The sequence below is a fragment of the Phragmites australis genome, chromosome 19 (assembly GCF_958298935.1).
Source record: "Phragmites australis chromosome 19, lpPhrAust1.1, whole genome shotgun sequence".
NCBI lineage: Eukaryota > Viridiplantae > Streptophyta > Magnoliopsida > Poales > Poaceae > Phragmites > Phragmites australis.
The window spans coordinates 17,618,890-17,637,369 of NC_084939.1; the positions used below are offsets into that span (position 1 = coordinate 17,618,890).

The 18,480-nt window shown below is 39.5% G+C and overlaps 1 protein-coding gene and 1 long non-coding RNA gene across 3 annotated transcripts; one reads left to right on the plus strand and one right to left on the minus strand.

Annotated features, from left to right (window-relative positions):
- Positions 1 to 5,319: 5,319 nt before the first annotated feature.
- LOC133900674 (uncharacterized) lies at positions 5,320 to 6,910 on the minus strand. Its single transcript, XR_009906581.1, has 2 exons — positions 6,641 to 6,910; positions 5,320 to 5,696 (listed from the first exon to the last, which is right to left on the minus strand). It is a non-coding gene; the product is annotated as an uncharacterized LOC133900674 (long non-coding RNA).
- Positions 6,911 to 9,236: 2,326 nt separating this feature from the next.
- LOC133900012 (auxin-responsive protein IAA27-like) lies at positions 9,237 to 17,247 on the plus strand. Of its 2 annotated transcripts, none has more exons than XM_062341078.1 (5): positions 9,237 to 9,947; positions 14,817 to 15,148; positions 16,170 to 16,267; positions 16,768 to 16,829; positions 16,949 to 17,247. In XM_062341078.1, the coding sequence occupies exons 1-4, from the start codon at positions 9,490 to 9,492 to the stop codon at positions 16,786 to 16,788; spliced, it is 909 nt and encodes a 302-aa protein (XP_062197062.1). In that variant the 5' UTR covers positions 9,237 to 9,489; the 3' UTR covers positions 16,789 to 16,829; positions 16,949 to 17,247. The 2 variants fall into 2 exon arrangements, with proteins under 2 accessions (XP_062197062.1, XP_062197061.1); XM_062341077.1 differs by having other exon boundaries at positions 16,170 to 16,287; positions 16,949 to 17,243.
- Positions 17,248 to 18,480: the final 1,233 nt, after the last annotated feature.

The following is an 18,480-nucleotide window of genomic DNA, read 5'->3' on the forward strand; positions in this document are numbered from 1 at the left end:
TTTGAAGTGGGCATCGAAGCTTATTTATAGTAGTGCATCCTCAAGACTAGACAGTACTGCATCTCTTTCGATGTGCTAGCTAGCACTCCCTCCAGTCAACCAATCAAAACTTTGATCATCGATTACTATGTTTTGTATATTAAGATCAAATAAATTAAAATTATATGAGTAGATTTATCTTAAAAATTAGTTTCATAATTATATAATTTTGTTATGATTATAAATATATTATAATAGAAATTAGCAGCCAAGTTGTGTTTTGGTAACTATGTTGATGTCTAAAGGGCATATTTGGTTTGAGCTCAACCCTACCACGTCTAAGCTTAGTCGTGTCCTAGATTTTTTTGATAATTTTTTTTATTGATTCTTATCATTACATCAAGACGATATAAGCAAATAAGAGCTCACTTTCAGTTTTTCATAGCTCGGATGCATATAGCCAAAAAGAAAAAGAAAAAAAAAAGAAAAGTGTTGCAATTCACTGTCTATGGCGGAGCATTAATCCAAAATCTAAACTACCATCCAAACAGGCTGAAAATCTCCATGGTCGCACCATAGATTTTTAGACAACTGTTTCGACGACTATGATTGATAAATGTTTCTTTTTGGCAAATGTTTCAGCGACTATGATTTGAATCAGAATTATATGTGAGCATACAAGCAGTGTGGGATCTTGAACTCAGAACGTGTGGTTCATTTACTTTTTGAAATATCTGTGGTTATATGAATTTCTACACAAATATCAACACAAGGAACAAGGATTTGCATAAGACGGCTGTCAATTGAGCCCATAGGTTGTATGTACATCCTACCATGTCATAGATGTATGTATCAGTACTAGTCCAGGATTAAGAAGCTGCACCAACTGTTCATTTAAAGGAAAAAAATGGCACTTAATATTTGTGCTAACTCATGGTCTAAATTTGACAAAAGTCTGCATGAATCATCCAAATTAAAGCATGCGAGAACCGGTCATCCTTAATACCACAAAGGTAGACGTTTACAGATCAAACAAAATAATTTAGATGGCCTGAAAATTCACTTCAAACCAAAAGTTATGCACATTGATGGGCCGACATAATGCTATAACATAAACGAAGGAGAAGCCTTGAAGACAGTACGGGTGGTGCATATAAGGTTATTGATGTCGTCTTCTATAATTTTTTTCTTTGATAAAGAAGTTTTTATTGACTCTTACTGTTAAATCACGATGATACAAACACATAAGAGTATACTATCAGCTTTTACATACCTCGAATGCACTCGGTCCAAAAGGAAAAAAAAAACAGCCAAAACAAGCGGCAAAAGAGCAAGAATAAAGTAAAGCAACTCTAGAATAGTACATGTCAATACCACCCTATGTTGCCATCTATGATGGTGCCTCAATCCAAAGTCTAGACTGTCATCTAAACTGGGTCAAGATGACTCTAACCACCCACTCTAGAATAGTACATGTCAATACCACCCTATGTTGATCATCATATCGTTGCAATATAGCCCATGTACGGAGCCACCATGTACATACACTACGTAAAAACCAACAAATGAGACACCATATTAGTGATGGTTGTTCAACACGCGTCACTAATGTCCTATCAGTTACGGATCTAATAAGGACGCATCACTAGATATAGGACTAGACCCATCACTAATAAGTGGTTATTAGTGATGAGTCGTTCTAGGCCGGTCATTAGTGACAGGTCAAGCTATGACCCTTCACTAATAATAAGATTATCAGTGACGGATCATCTTAGGCTAGTCATTAGTGATGGGTCAAGTTGTGACCCGTCACTAATGATCCACTAATTAGTGACAAGTCGTCCTATGCTAGTCATTAGTGATGGGTCAACTTGTAATCCGTCACTAATGATAAACTTCAATCACTAATGACGGTATTTGTAAATATTTTTTTATTTTATTTTTCTCTTATTTTTTCTCACCTCAACAGCACTATAATAAGAATCATTATACATTTCTACTCAAGATTAATGTAAGGTGTGGTGGCTATGGACACAAATACGTGTTTAGAAAACGATGCAGAAACTTTCGGGGGCGAGAACTCAATCTTTCAAGCCGTTTTTAGCCTCGAAAAAAATCGTCGAACCTAACAAAGGGGGGGGGGAGAAACAGATGTGAGATATCCGTAGAGTCAAAAAAAAAAGTCAAAATCAAAGTCTGTATGTAAAAGTTATGCCCGTTTTACCGAATGCACTCCGGGTCACCTATCAAATTATAACCCTCAACGAAATTTAGCAAAATTAGTCATTAGTGATGGATCCTTGTTATGACATGTCACTAATGACCTTCGGCAAAGAAGATTAAAAAGGATAAAATATCCAGTTTCTATCACAACTACATAATAGCAGAGGTGGTAAAGTGGCTACACATGCGAGGAGAAGGTCACGGGAAACTTGAAAATAATGTGAAAAAAGTGTAGCTTGTAAGGCATATGGGATGGTCTACGTTGGGATGACTTGGGTGAAAAAATATTTTTTTGACTTTTTTTAATTCAAAAATTACCAAAAATGTTCATCGGTAATCAGTGACAGGTCAAGATTACAACCCGTCACTAATGTTTAGTTAATAGTGACGGGTCACGGTTATGGCCCGTCACTAATGTTCAGTCATTAGTGACGGGTCACAGTAATGACCCGTCATTAGTGACGGGTCACGATAATGACCCGTCACTAATGACCTAATTAGTGACAAGTCATCACCCGTCACTAATGATCTATTATTAGTGACGCGATAAGAGTGACAGATATGGGACTCGTCACGAATACCAGTTATCACCTGTCACTAATAACTTTTTTTTACATAGTGATATAAATATAACCTATAAAGGATAATTAATTTTTCTCTTATTAAAGATAATGTCATTTCGTATAGCTATAAAGACCAACAAAAAAACAGCCACCACTATCATTATTTTGGATTTCAATTGTTTACTAAGACCACAAAGTCAATTACCAAATATAATTGGAACAATACATGGTGGGTAGAGGTTTAAAACCACTTAAATGATTAACCATGCAGATCTCACAAATCGATAATAAAAAAGGGATACTTAATCTTCTCATTTTATAATAAAAATAATACTTCCAACTACTAGTCATTGTCTTTTATATACTGACCCCATCTGATCATCTCCATGGATTGCTCGACACACAATGCTAGATGATGAAAAGAATCAAGAATGCGCTCGAGTGATAGTGGATCGTCGGAATCAAGTTGATTGCACGCTCGATACCTCTTTAATTGTTTCGTCGCATCAATCTACATGTATAGGTCACTACGATGTGAGAGCGTCATCATGGATTCACGAAGCAACGACTTACATCAACCTGCAGGGAGCTACTCAAATTACTTTTTTTACTCCTTTTCCATGGTATCAAGTATCAACAATCATATCTGCATCTAAAAAAATCATATCTGGGCGCATGAGTACAGCATCATATCTTACATACTCAACATCGCCATTAAATATCAGGAAAGTTTTAGGATTTGCCACTCCATTCCTCAGCGTTTTAAGAATTACAAAGATCTGATCTCTCATTTAGTTAACACCATTTCAAAAAGTATTAAATGAAAGGTTTTTATATGAGACAAGAGCATGTGTCCAATAAAACATATGCCTTGTAGAAAGATTGATACGTATGCTCTATGCCGACCATATCTCTCGTATTCTCGTCGTCATATCAAGAATTAACAAGTATCGACTATATTATATATTTAAATATCTGGAGCTGTGCACACTCATGACAAACACGTGCAACAATCACAGCACCGTAACCAAACAAAGGATCACAAAGGACAAAGTGATCTCCAAGAACCTAGAACAATAATTTTCATAAGATCACACAATCAGGTCGATAAACACGTCCATATCACACGATTACGACTAAGATCAACATGCACGCATGCATTCCAATGCAAACTACAATAATTAACTAAGTTCGATCTCTTCAAAAAGAGTTGAAGAATTCATTTTTATAAGAGTAGCTAGTGGCTGAACGATGCATGCGAAAAGGATACGATCTTGTTGCCGATTTGAATTCGATGAGGTGAATGTGCGCGCATATATATGTTTATATCTATATATGCGTGCGTTGGAGAGCTGGCTGAGGTAGGCCTACCTTTTGGAAATTCCCGGTGCAAAGTAGGGTTGCAAGGAATAATTAAAGTGGATGAACAACACGTACTGCACCCGTGGTGGAAGAGATGATTGTCTCATCCCTACCACTGGCCAGCTAGCCTCACATCCATGACAAAGAAGAAAAGCAAATCGACCGCGAGATGCAAAACATCGGCCTGTGTGTGCTCCCAAGCGCTACAACATGAAGTACGTCTGGACAGTATATGTAGAGCCGAAATGCAAAAGGTTTGCTCGGCTTCTCGTGCAAGGGAAAATACTGACGGTGGAGAATTTGGCAAAGAAGGGATGATAAGACACACAACACTGCTCCCTCTGTCGCATGGCTAACGAGGATGTCACGCACCTAGCGAAGAATTACCCCTACACGAATCAGATGTACTGAGGTGCCCTATGTGTCGATGGTTTGGATGGAGCCATTAACCTGTTCTCTCTGAGCACAAGAGCGTTCGATCATGGTGATAATATGCACGCATCAAGATAACAAAAGAAGGCAGGCGGGAGTTCAATAAAGTCATCATTTATTTTTGGTAGAATGTATGGAAGGAAAGAAACCGACGGATTTTCTAGAGACAACCACTTTACCTAGAGATAGTGGCCATATTTAACGAGAACAGACATAGACTAAAGGAAACGATCTTGGAGTGAGTGGTCTCCTATATAATTTGTGGGTCTTATAGTAGTTCGCGTTGCTCATCGGTTGTTTTTATTTCTCGTTGTTACACAGTTCCCCAACTAGATGGTGTGAAAATATTTTAATGGATCTCTTTCTTCTATTAATAATACATGGCAATCCTCTTGCCATCGTTTTCAAAAAAAATTATAGCCTGTTTGGAATGCTGAATTTTTGTTTTGATTCGCAAGAATTAATTGAAACGGCTTCCAGGTAAATTTAGATTCCAGGTTATTATTTATGATATTCTATTATGAAATTTATAATAAAATTTTGGGCATTAATATTGTGTCAACTGAGGACTTCTATTGATTTGAGGATATGTGCTAGGTATATTTCCAGCGAGGGGAATATCGACTGAAATTTATAAGTTTGAGTAGCTTGTGCAGTTGTGCTTCGAAATCTGGAATGGAGACATTCAACTAGAAAATTTAATTACAGATCAAACTTGAGCTGTAACAGCATAAATGGTTCCAAATTTTCGACGAAAGAATTTGAGAGAAGATTAGACCAAAGGCTTTTGGCTCTGCTTTATTAGAAAGCAAAAGACGAGTTCGCTGGGGTTACCAGCACGCATGATTCAGAGCATTACATGATTTTTAGGCGTGAGGAGGCAGGAACTGATACACAGAACAGCCCTACCCACAAAGCCTCAAACTCTACTCAAGAACCTAACGCTAGTATTAGCTGCAGAACTTAACATAGAAACGACAGAGTTTCTAGACGAAGTCTTTACATTTAACGCAAAAGTAACCAGCGGAATAAGAGCTATCCATTATCAATCATCGGGATGCCACCACCGAAGCACACCAGTTGCAGCTTGATTTGTTCTGTTCCACCATCGCCTCCATCTTCGCTTGGTTTCCATCTCTGCAGAAACGATAGCATTCTGTAAGCTACAGCAAGCGGGGATGCTGCTACAACATCTCTAAAGGCAATGTCATTGCGTGTTAGCCACAGGGTCCAGCACACAGCTGCTAGCAGGGTTCAAAGTTTCGCTGACTGTTTATTTGCCCACGGACGAAATCACCGAAATTTATAAAATTCGGGTGAAATTTTGAAAATTTCGGACAAAGTGACCTAACCAAAATTCTTAATTTTTGACCAAAGTTTGACCAAAATTCGCTAGTTGGAACAATTGAGCCCCGGTTTGACAGCAAATTTAGACAAAAAAAAATATAAATAATTACGATGTATGTCACAATCAATCTAACTAAATTTGCAAACAAGAACTATTGTTTGGAACTGTACTGAAGACAGAATACATTATCATTGTTTTTACCAAGCCAAATGACATTTGAAAAGAATCAAGAAGTCCCATTCAGACATTGGCCCCACAGACATCAATATTTTCTCTCTTTGAGGGTTAAGAATACTGTCAGGTTTGGGAGGAAGTATATAAGTTACCGCTACAATATGAAGAAGAGTTATAGTGGTCCGGAGCAAAGACCTGAAATCATGCTATGTCGACCTAAACTCCGTAGACAATCTGAGACATCTGAGACAATCAACACCAAATGCAGATACACAAATACATCACCCAGTGCTAAACGTAAAAATCTACTGGCCATAGGTTGTCCAATTCAGAAAGGTAATTAAGAACAAAAAACAAGAACAAAAAAATTGGCAGCATACACAAGTTGGGACTACAGCAGTGGTAGCAATGCCCTCGGATGCCATGCGCAGCACTGGAGGGTTGTGGCACGGTAGAACCACGGGCCGTAGAGGGGCGCAGCGATAATACAACACTTAAGCAAGAACGCAAGATAAACACTAGAACAAAAAGGGGGAATAAAACAAGAAAAGCTACGAACCTGTGGGCTATCGTGGAACTTCTGTAGCAGCGTGGGGTCCTGGAGGACGGCGGGACGTCTGCAGCGGCGTGGGGTCACGGATGAGGCCAGGCAGCATCGCCGCCACTCGGGTGGGACGAGGGAGGCAAGAAGACGTGCGGACGTAGAGGCTCCGCGGCCACTGCTCTGGTGCAACGAGAGACGGACTGCCGCCGCTCGCGGACGAGAGGCTCGGCCGTCGGTAGAGGCAAGAGGATAACGTGAAGGAAAAATTAAATTTGTGAAAACCGGCTGCACATTTGGGGAGTTAAGGTTAGATTTGGATTGGCTTAGATTCCTCTATTAATTGGGACCAGGTCCATTCAAACTGAGCCGAAAATTATTTACCTAAATGAGCCAATTTCGATTTGAACCGAAATAAACGAAATTCGCAAAATTTCGCCGATTTTTTCCCCTTGGCTGCTAGTAGCCCTATCCACATTGCATTAGCTTTGACACCATTTGTGAGTACTAAAAAGAATTGAATTGGGTTAGGCTTTGCGGTACTCTTTCCCAAAGAAAGGTATCTCTAAGTAAGCACCAAATAAATTTTTCCGTGGCGCATGAAAACATGATGTGTTTGGCTGTTTCAGCTTGTCCACGCAGTTTACACCATTCTAACCCTTGCCAGTTCTTCTTCCGAAGTTGATCTGCCGATTGCATTATATCTCTATTTAAGAGCCAGAGAATTTTTTTTTATCTTCAAAGGTATCCTTGCTATCCAAATTTCCTGCATTCTTCGATTCTCCATTCCTTGACAAGTTAGAAACCTGTACATTGATCTGGTACTACACACACCAGATTTCTCTAACTCCCATTTGATTGTGTCTCTCCCATTTGATAAAACTATATGCTACAATTAGTTTTGCAACTCTTCCCATTCGGTTACCTTTACTGGACCAAATGTCCTTCTGAAAGTTAAAAGCCATTCACCTTCTTATGCATCTCTGCAACCGTCTGAATTTGTTGGTTGCATATTTTGAATATTTTTGGGAAAGCAACCTTTAGTGGGCATTTTTAGATACACAGACATCCTACCAAAATCTCACACGTTTTCCATCATTTATAGAGTATGCAACTACTCTGAAGAAGTCATCCTTAACAGCATGTATTCCTTTCCAGAACTGTGATCCCCCTCTACTTTACTGTTGTAAAAGTTACTCTCCCAAATATTTCTTCCTCAGCAGGACACTGCAAAGTTCTGTGTTTCCATTTTCAATTTTGTAAATCCATTTGGATAGAAGGCAAGAGTTCATCACTCTAATGTCTGAGAAGTCCAAGCCACCAAACTCTTTTGGTTTACACATCTCTTCCCATTTTACCATGCCAGAAAAAAATTGCTCTATCAGTATGAAGCCTCTGATGAATAGTTTCTAGAAGCAGGTACTCTCCCATTGTATAAGTTGGGATAGAACCAGGCTACTCTCAATGAGGACAGATTCGCCCCTATAGGACAAATGTGAACATTGCCATGGTGCTAATTTCTTGGCTACTTTCAGATTCACATAATTTAAATCAGCAACTCTCGAGTATGAGTGAATGACTGGCAACCACAAGTATTTGATAGGAAAATGACCAGTATTGCAGTTAAACATGTCAGCAACTCTATTGTGTTCCTCTTCTAAAAGGCCCATTGCAAAAACCTCACTCTTCATGTAGTTGATCTTCAAACCAGACATGTTTTTAAAGTAGTATAATGAGAATTTGAGAGAAGATCACACCGTATTGATTATATTTTGAATTTCCTTCAGCGAAGGGAACGATATGTCACCAATGGTGGCAAGGACTGAACCAACTTGTGTTGTCCGAATAGGCAGAGCTGGTGTTGTAGGTTAGGGTTGTGGGGATGATAGAAGAAGAGACATCTCAAGGAGCGGAGCGATGTCGGGAAAAGCAAAAGGAGAGAGAAAAATAAGGGAGATTGTACGGATGAAAGCCAAGAGAAATCGCAAACTCCTACTCTATGTGAAGAAAAAAAAGGCATTCACTACTATAGAATTTCACGAAACTTACATGATATCATAGACCGTACACAAACCCAACTATAATAGAGATATCACAGACGGTCCTCTCAATAAGTCATTTACTGGTAACTTGCGGGTGTTGCATACGCTCAATTAATGTCTCGGCAACATTATTTGCTACTTTCACTACCATAATATAGATAATTCTTTGCGGTTCAAAACTACCACGAATAATATTTTGGGTGGTTAACCATCAGGGGATACACTAGAAAATAGAACAGCATGGAATTATTTATGACTAGCCCGTCGAAAATAAATCACCGCCAAGAAAGATGCGAAGTCTTTTTCTTGTTTGCCCCGTTTTATCTTCATTTTCTGAAACCACAATTTATATATAGAAGCTATATATAATCTCATGTATATATGAAACAGATAAAAAAAATGATATGGCTAGGTACATAAAACAACATGATGGGAACTACTACCCTAGCATGGGCACACATGTGGCATCTTTTGCACATCATACCCCCCATCTTTTTACAAAATCTTGCGTGAAATCATTATTCCTCCCTTCTCTCCTCCCCTATATTTGTACACCTACATATCCAGGTACATGCTATACATGTCCTTCCATCAACAACTCCACTATCTTATATCCTGCCGACACACTAATTCTCAAACCATAGACCTTCTACCCACACCACACCAACACTCACTCTCTCTCTCTCTCTCTCTCTTACTCCTTGTGCACACCAACACACTCTCTCTCTCTTACTCCTTGTGCACAGTTCACATTCTCTTCACTCTTCTTCTAGCTTGCTTCTGCTTCTACTCCCATCTCATCATTCTGTGAATCCATACATCCTCATGATGAATTTTGTGTCATTTGAGACGCCACCTCTTGGGAGACAAGAGAGAGTTGATGCTAGCACCACCATTAGGGCAAAGGAAGCGAGCTCTAGGGACACTTGCTTCAACAGCCATCTCGACCTCAGCCTCGGCATATCCCTGTCTCCTGGTGGCAGCAGCTCCCATGCCGCCGGTTGCAGCACCGCCAAAACGAGCTATGGTGGTTGCCAAGGCAGCCGCAGCGACAACCTCGGTGGCACGAGCAGTGGCATCGCCACCACTACCATCAGTGCGAATGTGCTTAACACCAGGCACGGCCATGGCAGTGATATGACGGCCGGCAGTGGTTGGACGGCAGTGGCGGCGGCGTTCATGCTGAGCCCGACCGGCTTCATGCACCCCTGGAGCCTCGCCGCCCGGCAGCAGAAGGCGGCTGCCGAGCAGGACCGGACGCCGGCGGCCGCATACGTGCCAAGGTGAGCTAAAATATTAACATATTACGCAACGCTTAAGTTTTTAAGTGGCAAAGCATATATGCACGTATCTCCATTTTCGACATTGAGCATCAACTACTGCACCATTTAGTGTTTGATCACCGAAGCCCATTGTAGTGCTCTATGGTTCTCCTGTGGTTCAGAAAATGTTGCTGATTGGCTGGGCAATTAGTGTACTTCGATGATGGGGCTTCAATTGTTTCTCGAGGCGAAATTGAGAGCTTTATAATTGGACTTGATTTAAGGACTAAGCATCATACCTCAGTTGTGAGAGGTGTGGGCGTACGGCCCACCACGTCAAGATCTTCGGTTCAGACTTGGAGTTCAAAATTAAATATAGATCTTATTTAGCATAGCTCTAGCTTTAAAATTTATGTAAGATTTAAAGTTTATATGATAAAAATAAAATAGTTTAAATAATTTATTTTTAATTTAAAAATAAAAACAAGATGACTAAACCAAAACCCTCAATCTACTTATACCTCTAGCTCTAAAAATTTCTATAACCAAAGATAACCAGCTCCAAGAAAGTTCTACCAAACAGCTCCATATATATCTAATTTCTCTCAGGTATTCTCATTTTTTCTTTTATAGTGAGACTTGATTTGACATGGGTTATATATGGACGTGAGCGAAAGATGTAAAGGAGTACTTGCAATCATTAACAAAACTACAAAAGTATGTATATAATAATAAAAAAGGGACGATCAGAGTGTTCTACGTACAAATGATTGCAATCATGAACATTTTGCACCACCCACAAATTAGTATTCTGCAGGTCCTCGTGTGCTTAGAACTGAATTTAGAAATTATTGCGGAAAGATTCTTATCCAAGAGCTCATGACAAGATGTACTTACAGTTTATATATTAATATATATGCGATGAATTCCCTTCAAAATCTATTTCACTAAATATTAGTAATTTTAAGACAGGGAGATAGCTAGATATAAACATGTTTGAAGCTAAAAAATATTGTGATCACCTTTCTCTGCTACTTCCATATGTAAATTCAGTCTCTTGGAGGACCATAGATATAGAAATGAGTATATATATGTACGTAGATAAAGGAGATCGTTTATAAATTGCATATACGCATGGAGGTAGAGATATCACAATGGAGATAACTCCGTAGCACTCTGCAATGTTGCATGTGGAGTTCTCTGAATTTCTGGCACTGCTAGTTTCATGGTACTCAAATGCATGCTTGATGAATAATGGGTGCATGGATAGATGTAGAGGGAAAGAGTGAGGCATGGATGACCTGCTCTTTGCTTGATGCATGAGGAACTGGACGATTCACCCCAACATGCTGGCGATAATGCTCGACATCGATGCATATGGCATTTAATTTGGACTTACACCTGATCAATTCACTGAACTGTCAAAAAATTATATTACGAGCTCAGGAAGATCCATCTAGTTGCAAATCTGATAACAAATTCAGAAAATAATACACAAGTTCAGAGATAAATTATATACTGAATACCATATTTACATAAAATTCATTTCATTCGAAATAATTCTAATCATTCGAAATAATTCTGAAGGAATAGGATGCTCTGACTTTATAATGGAGTAAAGTCACGGTGACTTCACTCCATGTGAGCCATTGGATCTCATGTGGACGAATGAGAGTCAACGTTACAATATTTTGTGAACAGTAAAATCATATGTTTTTGTTACTGTGATACCATTACTATATTGTCCGACGTCAGTCTACTGCTCAGCCTCTCACGTATCATTGTTTCCATTTGATTTTATCGGGGTAAAGTCGTAGGATTTGGATCTGATTCCAAAAAGCCCCTGCTCAACAATTCCTGTTCCACGAAGGCTCCTTCTTTACTACGTTACAGTCCAGATTGGGTTGTACCATAGATACAAGACAGTACACTTTTGGGACCGTTATGGAGCAGAGACCCGAATGAGATGCATACCTACGTAGTACACAAAATCTTTGGGTATGCAAGAGGGAATAATCACCGCAGGGGTGCATGCCGCAATGATGAGGGCAGCAGGCATGACTGCTCCCCCGTGTGGTGCTATGGATGGTAATTAGACTTGTGGGTCAGGGTACTTGCGAGTTCTTTATTCAATGGGTCTAGGTTAGATTTTATTTTTCGTCTATGGTCTATCAGGTTGGATATCCAAACCGAGTCAGGTTAGATTAAGTTTCAATTTTCACCTACGAGGACCCATCGAATCACCCAAAATACACTCAACTCCCACCCTGATCAAACTCGCCTTTAGCCCATTCAACCTTAGCATCCCCACCCCTCAACCTTCCCTACTCCCCACCCCAGCCTTGGGCCTCCCACCCGAACAACACCCCTCCTGGGCGGCCTCCCTGCCTGGCCGCCACCCCGTGTCCACCTCTCCCCACCTCAGCCTCTCTGCCTGGCCCCGCTGCCACCCCTCCTTGGCCCTTCCGTGGCTCTGCGCCGTCACTGCACTCTCCGCGTAGACGTCACCCCTTCGACAGTCTGACTCTCCGTGCCAGCACCACACCTCCACCCTTCCATGCCGACGCCGTTCCTCTACCCTCTCCGTACCGGCGCCCACTACTAGAAAAAAAAAACCCTTCATTGCTGGCCCATAAGGGGGTTTTACTGCTAGTTTTGGAGCCGGTAGTGGGCAATAAGAAGTGATAGTCCTCGACTATCAATGCCGATCCGGGGACCGGCAGTGAAGGGGTTATTACTGTCGGTTAAAAGTTTCAGTCGGCAGTGATAGTCGTGCACTGAATCAATCTTTTTGGGGCTAGAAAAATTGAAAATATATATATTTTTTGCACTCGAGGAACCCCCACGCCCGCACAAGTCACAAGTCACACGATTTTTGCTCGAAATACGCACGCGTGCGGTTCGTGGCACTCGAACTCGGAACCTCTTAACTCGCGTGATACGTCCTTATCATCCCACCACAAAAATACTAGTGATACAATTAGCATATACAATCTTTTTGACATCTTTTATCTAAAACTTCAAATGATTATTTCGATATCTAAATGATATCAAATGAAAAAGTTTTCAACTACAAAGTTGTAGTTCTCGTTGAGGGCTATAGTTTTGATGTAAAGTCTATCCTTATACGACTTTGTATGAAAAAATTATGATTTTTTAAAAATAAGCTGTCATCTATTATTACTGCCGACTCTAGTCACGAAAGCATCACTACCGGTTGGTGGCTAGAGCTGACAATGATAGTCAAGATTTCACTGTCAGCTCATAACACGAACCAGTAGTGGTACTATCACTGCCAGCTTGTGACTAGAACTGGCAGTGATAGTGGATTTTCACTGCCGGTTCTTTTCGAATGGACTTTTAGTGTCAGTCCATGATACGAACCGGCAGTGATGGGCTAGCATATAAACCTATTTCTATAGTAGCTCCCGCCTAGCCTCCTCGACGCCCGATAGCCCCACTGTCACCCCGCCTAGCCACCTTGCCTCCCCCTCCGCTCCCTCGCCTGGCCTCCCCATTGTCGCCCGATCAGCGAGTCTCCCCGACCCGACAGGCACCCGAAACCCGACGAGCGCTCGACGGGTGCAGGTTCGGGTTTCATTTTTTGCCCGTTTGGCATTTCGGGGTCGGGTTTAGTTAGGTCTCGCGGTTTTAGGTCGGGCGTGGTTTTGCTCCACCTGACTCCTAACCTAACCCATTGCCATCCCTATCTAGTGCAGCGCAACGCAGTGCAGTCTTTCCGATAAAAACCACTTTTATGTCCCCTATATTATGGATGTGTGCATGCTAAAGTAGCCCCAAATAACTGGACAGCTGTGGCGGTGGCCATGTGGGTAGATGATGAGCTTCCATTTCCTTTTTCCTTGCTTTTTTCTGTTTTTCTATATTACACATTTCACCACCAAAATTAGCAAGAGTTGTGCAAAATACCAAAAAAAATCACATAAGCTGTGTTCACTAATATTATGTTAAATATACCAAAACCCCTCAAAAATAGCATCAAACCATTATCGAACCCTTACAGTGGCCCACTTGTAATATCAAGATATGCGTGAACATGGGATACACAATATGTTGTGTGTAATATTGGGGACTTATTGAGGGTGCATACTTGGTGGTAACTACTCGCCGCATCTCTAGATATAAGTCATCAAGTTTTCATTTGAACTTTGAGGACTAACATTTGTAAAAAATATATATATCTTGTTTTGTCACATATAAATAGTGTTTTTGTTAGATTCATTTTGTAAAATAATTTCGCAAATAGGAATCCACTACAATCTTTTCGGTATATTGTTTAAGCCTTATAAGCAAAAATTGGAAATTGTTAAAAGATCAAACATATGAAAATTTTCCTTTCCACATCTTTCTAAAAAGATATTTGGGAAAGGGGAGCAAGAGTATAAGGTGGCTTCATTTTTTATTTTTATTTTTACTTTTTGAGGGTAAAAAGGTGGCTTCATGTGCTTCTGCATTCACCGCTGAAATGTGGGACAGAAGTTTTCCAAGGAAGATAGTAAATAAAAGACAGAAAAAGCGGGGAAATAGATTAAAGAGGGAAAACTTTTGATTTGTCAAGCCTAAGCTAGCCTTTTGAGATGGAACGAGAGGGACAATTCAAACTTGGACGTATTTGTAATCTAGCTCAGATGACCACTTTTTATGTAAAGTAGTTCAGATTATTTGTGTAATCACATCATGCATGTATATTAGTCTTCTTATTTTGCACAATATGTAAAGATCACTGACAATGTCGTCTCATGAAAGTTTGATCTTAAACTTAGCTTTATTCTTAGGTTTGTGTTGCATGATTACTACAGTTTGTACTCCTGCTCCACATTGTATCATGTTCATATAGATATTGTGCTGTTTTCTTTTTCTTGTCAACAGAGATGCTCGTGCCGTCCCATTGCCGTCTGCCATAGGCTGGCCGCCAGTGCACGCGTCCCGGCGCAACCTTGTCACCTCCACGGTCATAGCAAAACCTGGCACCACCACCGTGGTGAATGGACCGAAAGGCACGACGCTGCTTGCTAGCGGTGAGAACAAAGTGGTTGAGCCGACAGGCAGCACGGTCATGGAGACACGGCCACAAGCGAACATGTTCGCCAAGGTTCACATGGATGGTTACGCGATTGGTAGGAAGATCAACCTGAGGGCCCATGGTAGCTATGACTCCCTCTCTCGGATCCTCACCAAGATGACAAGAAATTTCTTCTGTCGTAAGTACCCTGCTACTGTTTTTCATTTCTCCGTGCATATTATCCCATCCTTTTTCTAATTTATATTATGTGTTCTTAGGGCCTTTGCTATTTTAATTGTATTGGTGTTGTTAACTTTAATTTTGCGGTAACATGTGACTTCGACTATAACTTTTTAGAACATATATATGTCATAAAAAATTTATATTATACTATTGTGGTTGTGCTTTTAAGAGCAAAAGTAGTTCACATATTGAATCTAGATAATTTTAAACAAATTAATGATGAAATTTTAGAAAATTGATCGTGGCTAATAAAAAACTTAACATAAAAAGGAATGGAGTATATATGGGAACTATCTAAGCTTTAATTGGTTCCTTAATTAACATAAATCTCAGATGCCATTAGGTTTTTTCACTACACATAACATATCTCTTGAGCTTTTATGATAACTTAGGTCGGTATCTATTTGGAGAATAGGAATTTGTAAAATTCAAAGTAAACAGATCATTTCCTAAAAGAATTTGGAAAATATGCTCTCACCCCCAAATGAGGCCTACGTTCACAAGTATGACAAGACCTATGTAATGTTTTCTAGCCCAATCTCATCATCAGTTTAGGGCCAAATTTCAACAAAGATATCATCAAATGGTGTGGGCTAATCGGATCCTTGGACCAGCTCGGCCCACCACCCAAGTCGTTTTTAATTTTATTGTAAACTAGAATGAATTATTTTCTTTTTTGAGGAACTGGTCTAGGCATTTATTCAAGCCTGTATGTGAGTAATAAAGATGATTGTACTACTGGACTAATTGTTAGTTGCCCGGAATAGTTAATTTACACTTAACATTGCTGGGAGAGAGAATGTTAGCATTGAAAGATTTACAATCTAAAACAAATGTAACTCCAAAGTTTGTTGGGAGCAAAACATACTTTTCTAGAAGCTAGGATTCTATAGTTCTGATATAGCCTCCATCTCTCTTTCTAACCATGGTGAGGTATTGACTGTTCTAAAAGTTGGATTTGGTTTCCATAAATGCAGCCATGGATTGTTCAGGTGCAAATATGGGAGAAGAAGATTTTTCCATAAGTGACAAGTTCATATTTCTGTATGAAGATTTCGAGGGTGACCGAATGCTGGTTGGTGATGTTCCATGGGAGTAAGTATTACTTGTTTGCAATCTGCCAACCATCTCATTAATATCCCAATATCATACCAAGAATATGTTACCAGGCTCAAACGATCCATTTAATTATGTCCTACATTTATACTACTGCAAAACTAAAGCCATCTCGTGCTGTTGTATTTTCATAATTAAACTGCTATACATTACATTTCCCAATCTATCCCTTTATAATAATCTCCGCACAAGTTAAAATCATTGTAGGTGTCAAGTAAAATCTCAATTATCTCAGAAAAAGAATAATTATATGAAGGATAAAATCAAGCTTAAAAGTAATTATATGAAGGATAAAATCAAGCTTAAAAGTTATTGAGAGTTGAAAGGTCAAAAGGTTAGGAGAATTCATGCTAAGTACTTCCAAATGTCTTATAGCTTTTTAGGTAATAACAATTAACATCAAATTATTAAGATTGTGTCAAAAAGGCAATAAATAATGTTGTTGTGCATTTTCTACAGGTTATTTCTAGCATCTGCTAAAAGATTATACATTGCCCGAAACCCAACATCAAGAGACAAAGGTAACTTGAAGATAGATTTGTGTATTACCTGTAGGTTACAAATTTCTTTCTAGATTTACTGATGCATGTTGAAACTGCTTATATACGAGCATATGTTTGTGTTACATAATTTCTTTCAGGTCATGATGAAGGTGACAAGAAAGATGCAACTGAAGAAGCAACAATTAACTGAAGTCACCTATAAAGCAAGTAGATCAAAATGTTGTGCATCTGCACACTATATGACTGAACATTTCATGATCTGACATGTATAGTTCTCAACTAGTGTCCCACTTCTTGTACTAGTGAAACTAGCTAGCTAGCAATGAACAGTATGTATGTTGTACCAATCGTCCTTCATAATCAATGTGCATATAGTTTTTTAGCATTACCACATATAAAGAATTCTGCAAAGAGAAAAACATGTAGATGTTTCAATGGTAGAACACCAAGCAGATACAACTTGTTGAGTAACCGCATTATGTTTATTATCTTTGCACTTTTGTTGAGATTTAATTGCTTTATGAGTCTACACCGGATATATGGTCAAATGGTTAAAAAAAGTGCAAATCTCTTGCCGATATCACAAAACGAATGCTGGCTTATTTGTGTCACTTAAAAAAGTTAATCTTCACACCTTTATTTTAGTAAGTCTGAGTTAGATTGTGAATAACTTATTACCCTTAGTGGTATTATAGGGATGGAGAGGAGATAGGTTCACAGTTCTTCCTTTTGTCTGCCCTCCAACTTCCACTGCGTCAAACTTTGGGTACTCTTGCTGAGATATGCAGTCAATTGCAAACAATAGCAATGATAACTATACAGTGCATGTATTGCTCCATACCGTTCCATAGTCTTATTTGTCCCGTGCGCGCCAAAGCCTCGCCATCTCCTTGTATCTTGCAACTCGCAAGCACCAGCCAAGACCTAGTTTCCCTACCTCCACCAATCTCCATATAGCCCATCCCAATAACCATTAGCACTGCCGGTGCTGGCTTCAACATTTCTTGCTTGGGTTATAAATGGTGTCAACGATGGATCGGCACTAGGATAGAAAAGGCCCATGGCAAAGATCTGTTAGCAACAATATCTTTTCGGTTGAACGAGAGAAGGTGTGTCAATTCCGCATGTCAAGGTAGGCACAAATGGCAATGACATTGCCAGAGAGACAATCAAGTGCTTGATCATCAAGTCAAAGAGAAAAATGTAGTGCATCCATGATATTGAAGCAAGGCTTATAGTTTGAGTTATTTATCATACAAGGCAGGATTGTTGGACTAGCCAGATGCTCCTATCCAACTATGCGTCTCAAGAAAAACTCTGACAATGTCCATGTATCTCCATATTTTCCCAAACCTCTTTAGTATTCTTAAGGTAACAGGTCAGTCTAGTTGAAGTTCTCCTAATACTTATATTGCGATAGACATGGGAAATCTCGGATGCAAGTAAATATTTCATTTTTCTATGCAAGCCATGTTGTTTAATTAGTTGTAGAGTATTTTTCATTAATGTTGCTATGTTTGGTAAGTTGTTGTTATTATTATTGCTATACGAGACATGTATCTGAATTGGTATTTTATACACTTGCGGAAGTGTGAAGACCTTTGGCTAGAAAAATAATGTTTTCATTAATTAGTCCACTACTAGAAAGTACATTGACATTCTCTTCATT

Bases quoted from the DNA above. Each gene is read 5' to 3' on its own strand.
- LOC133900012 (XM_062341077.1), top strand. From the start codon at position 9,490: ATGATGAATTTTGTGTCATTTGAGACGCCACCTCTTGGGAGACAAGAG. The intron at 15,149-16,169 runs GTAAGTACCCTG...CCATAAATGCAG, and splicing joins GACAAGAAATTTCTTCTGTC to CCATGGATTGTTCAGGTGCA. The intron at 16,288-16,767 runs GTAAGTATTACT...CATTTTCTACAG, and splicing joins GTTGGTGATGTTCCATGGGA to GTTATTTCTAGCATCTGCTA.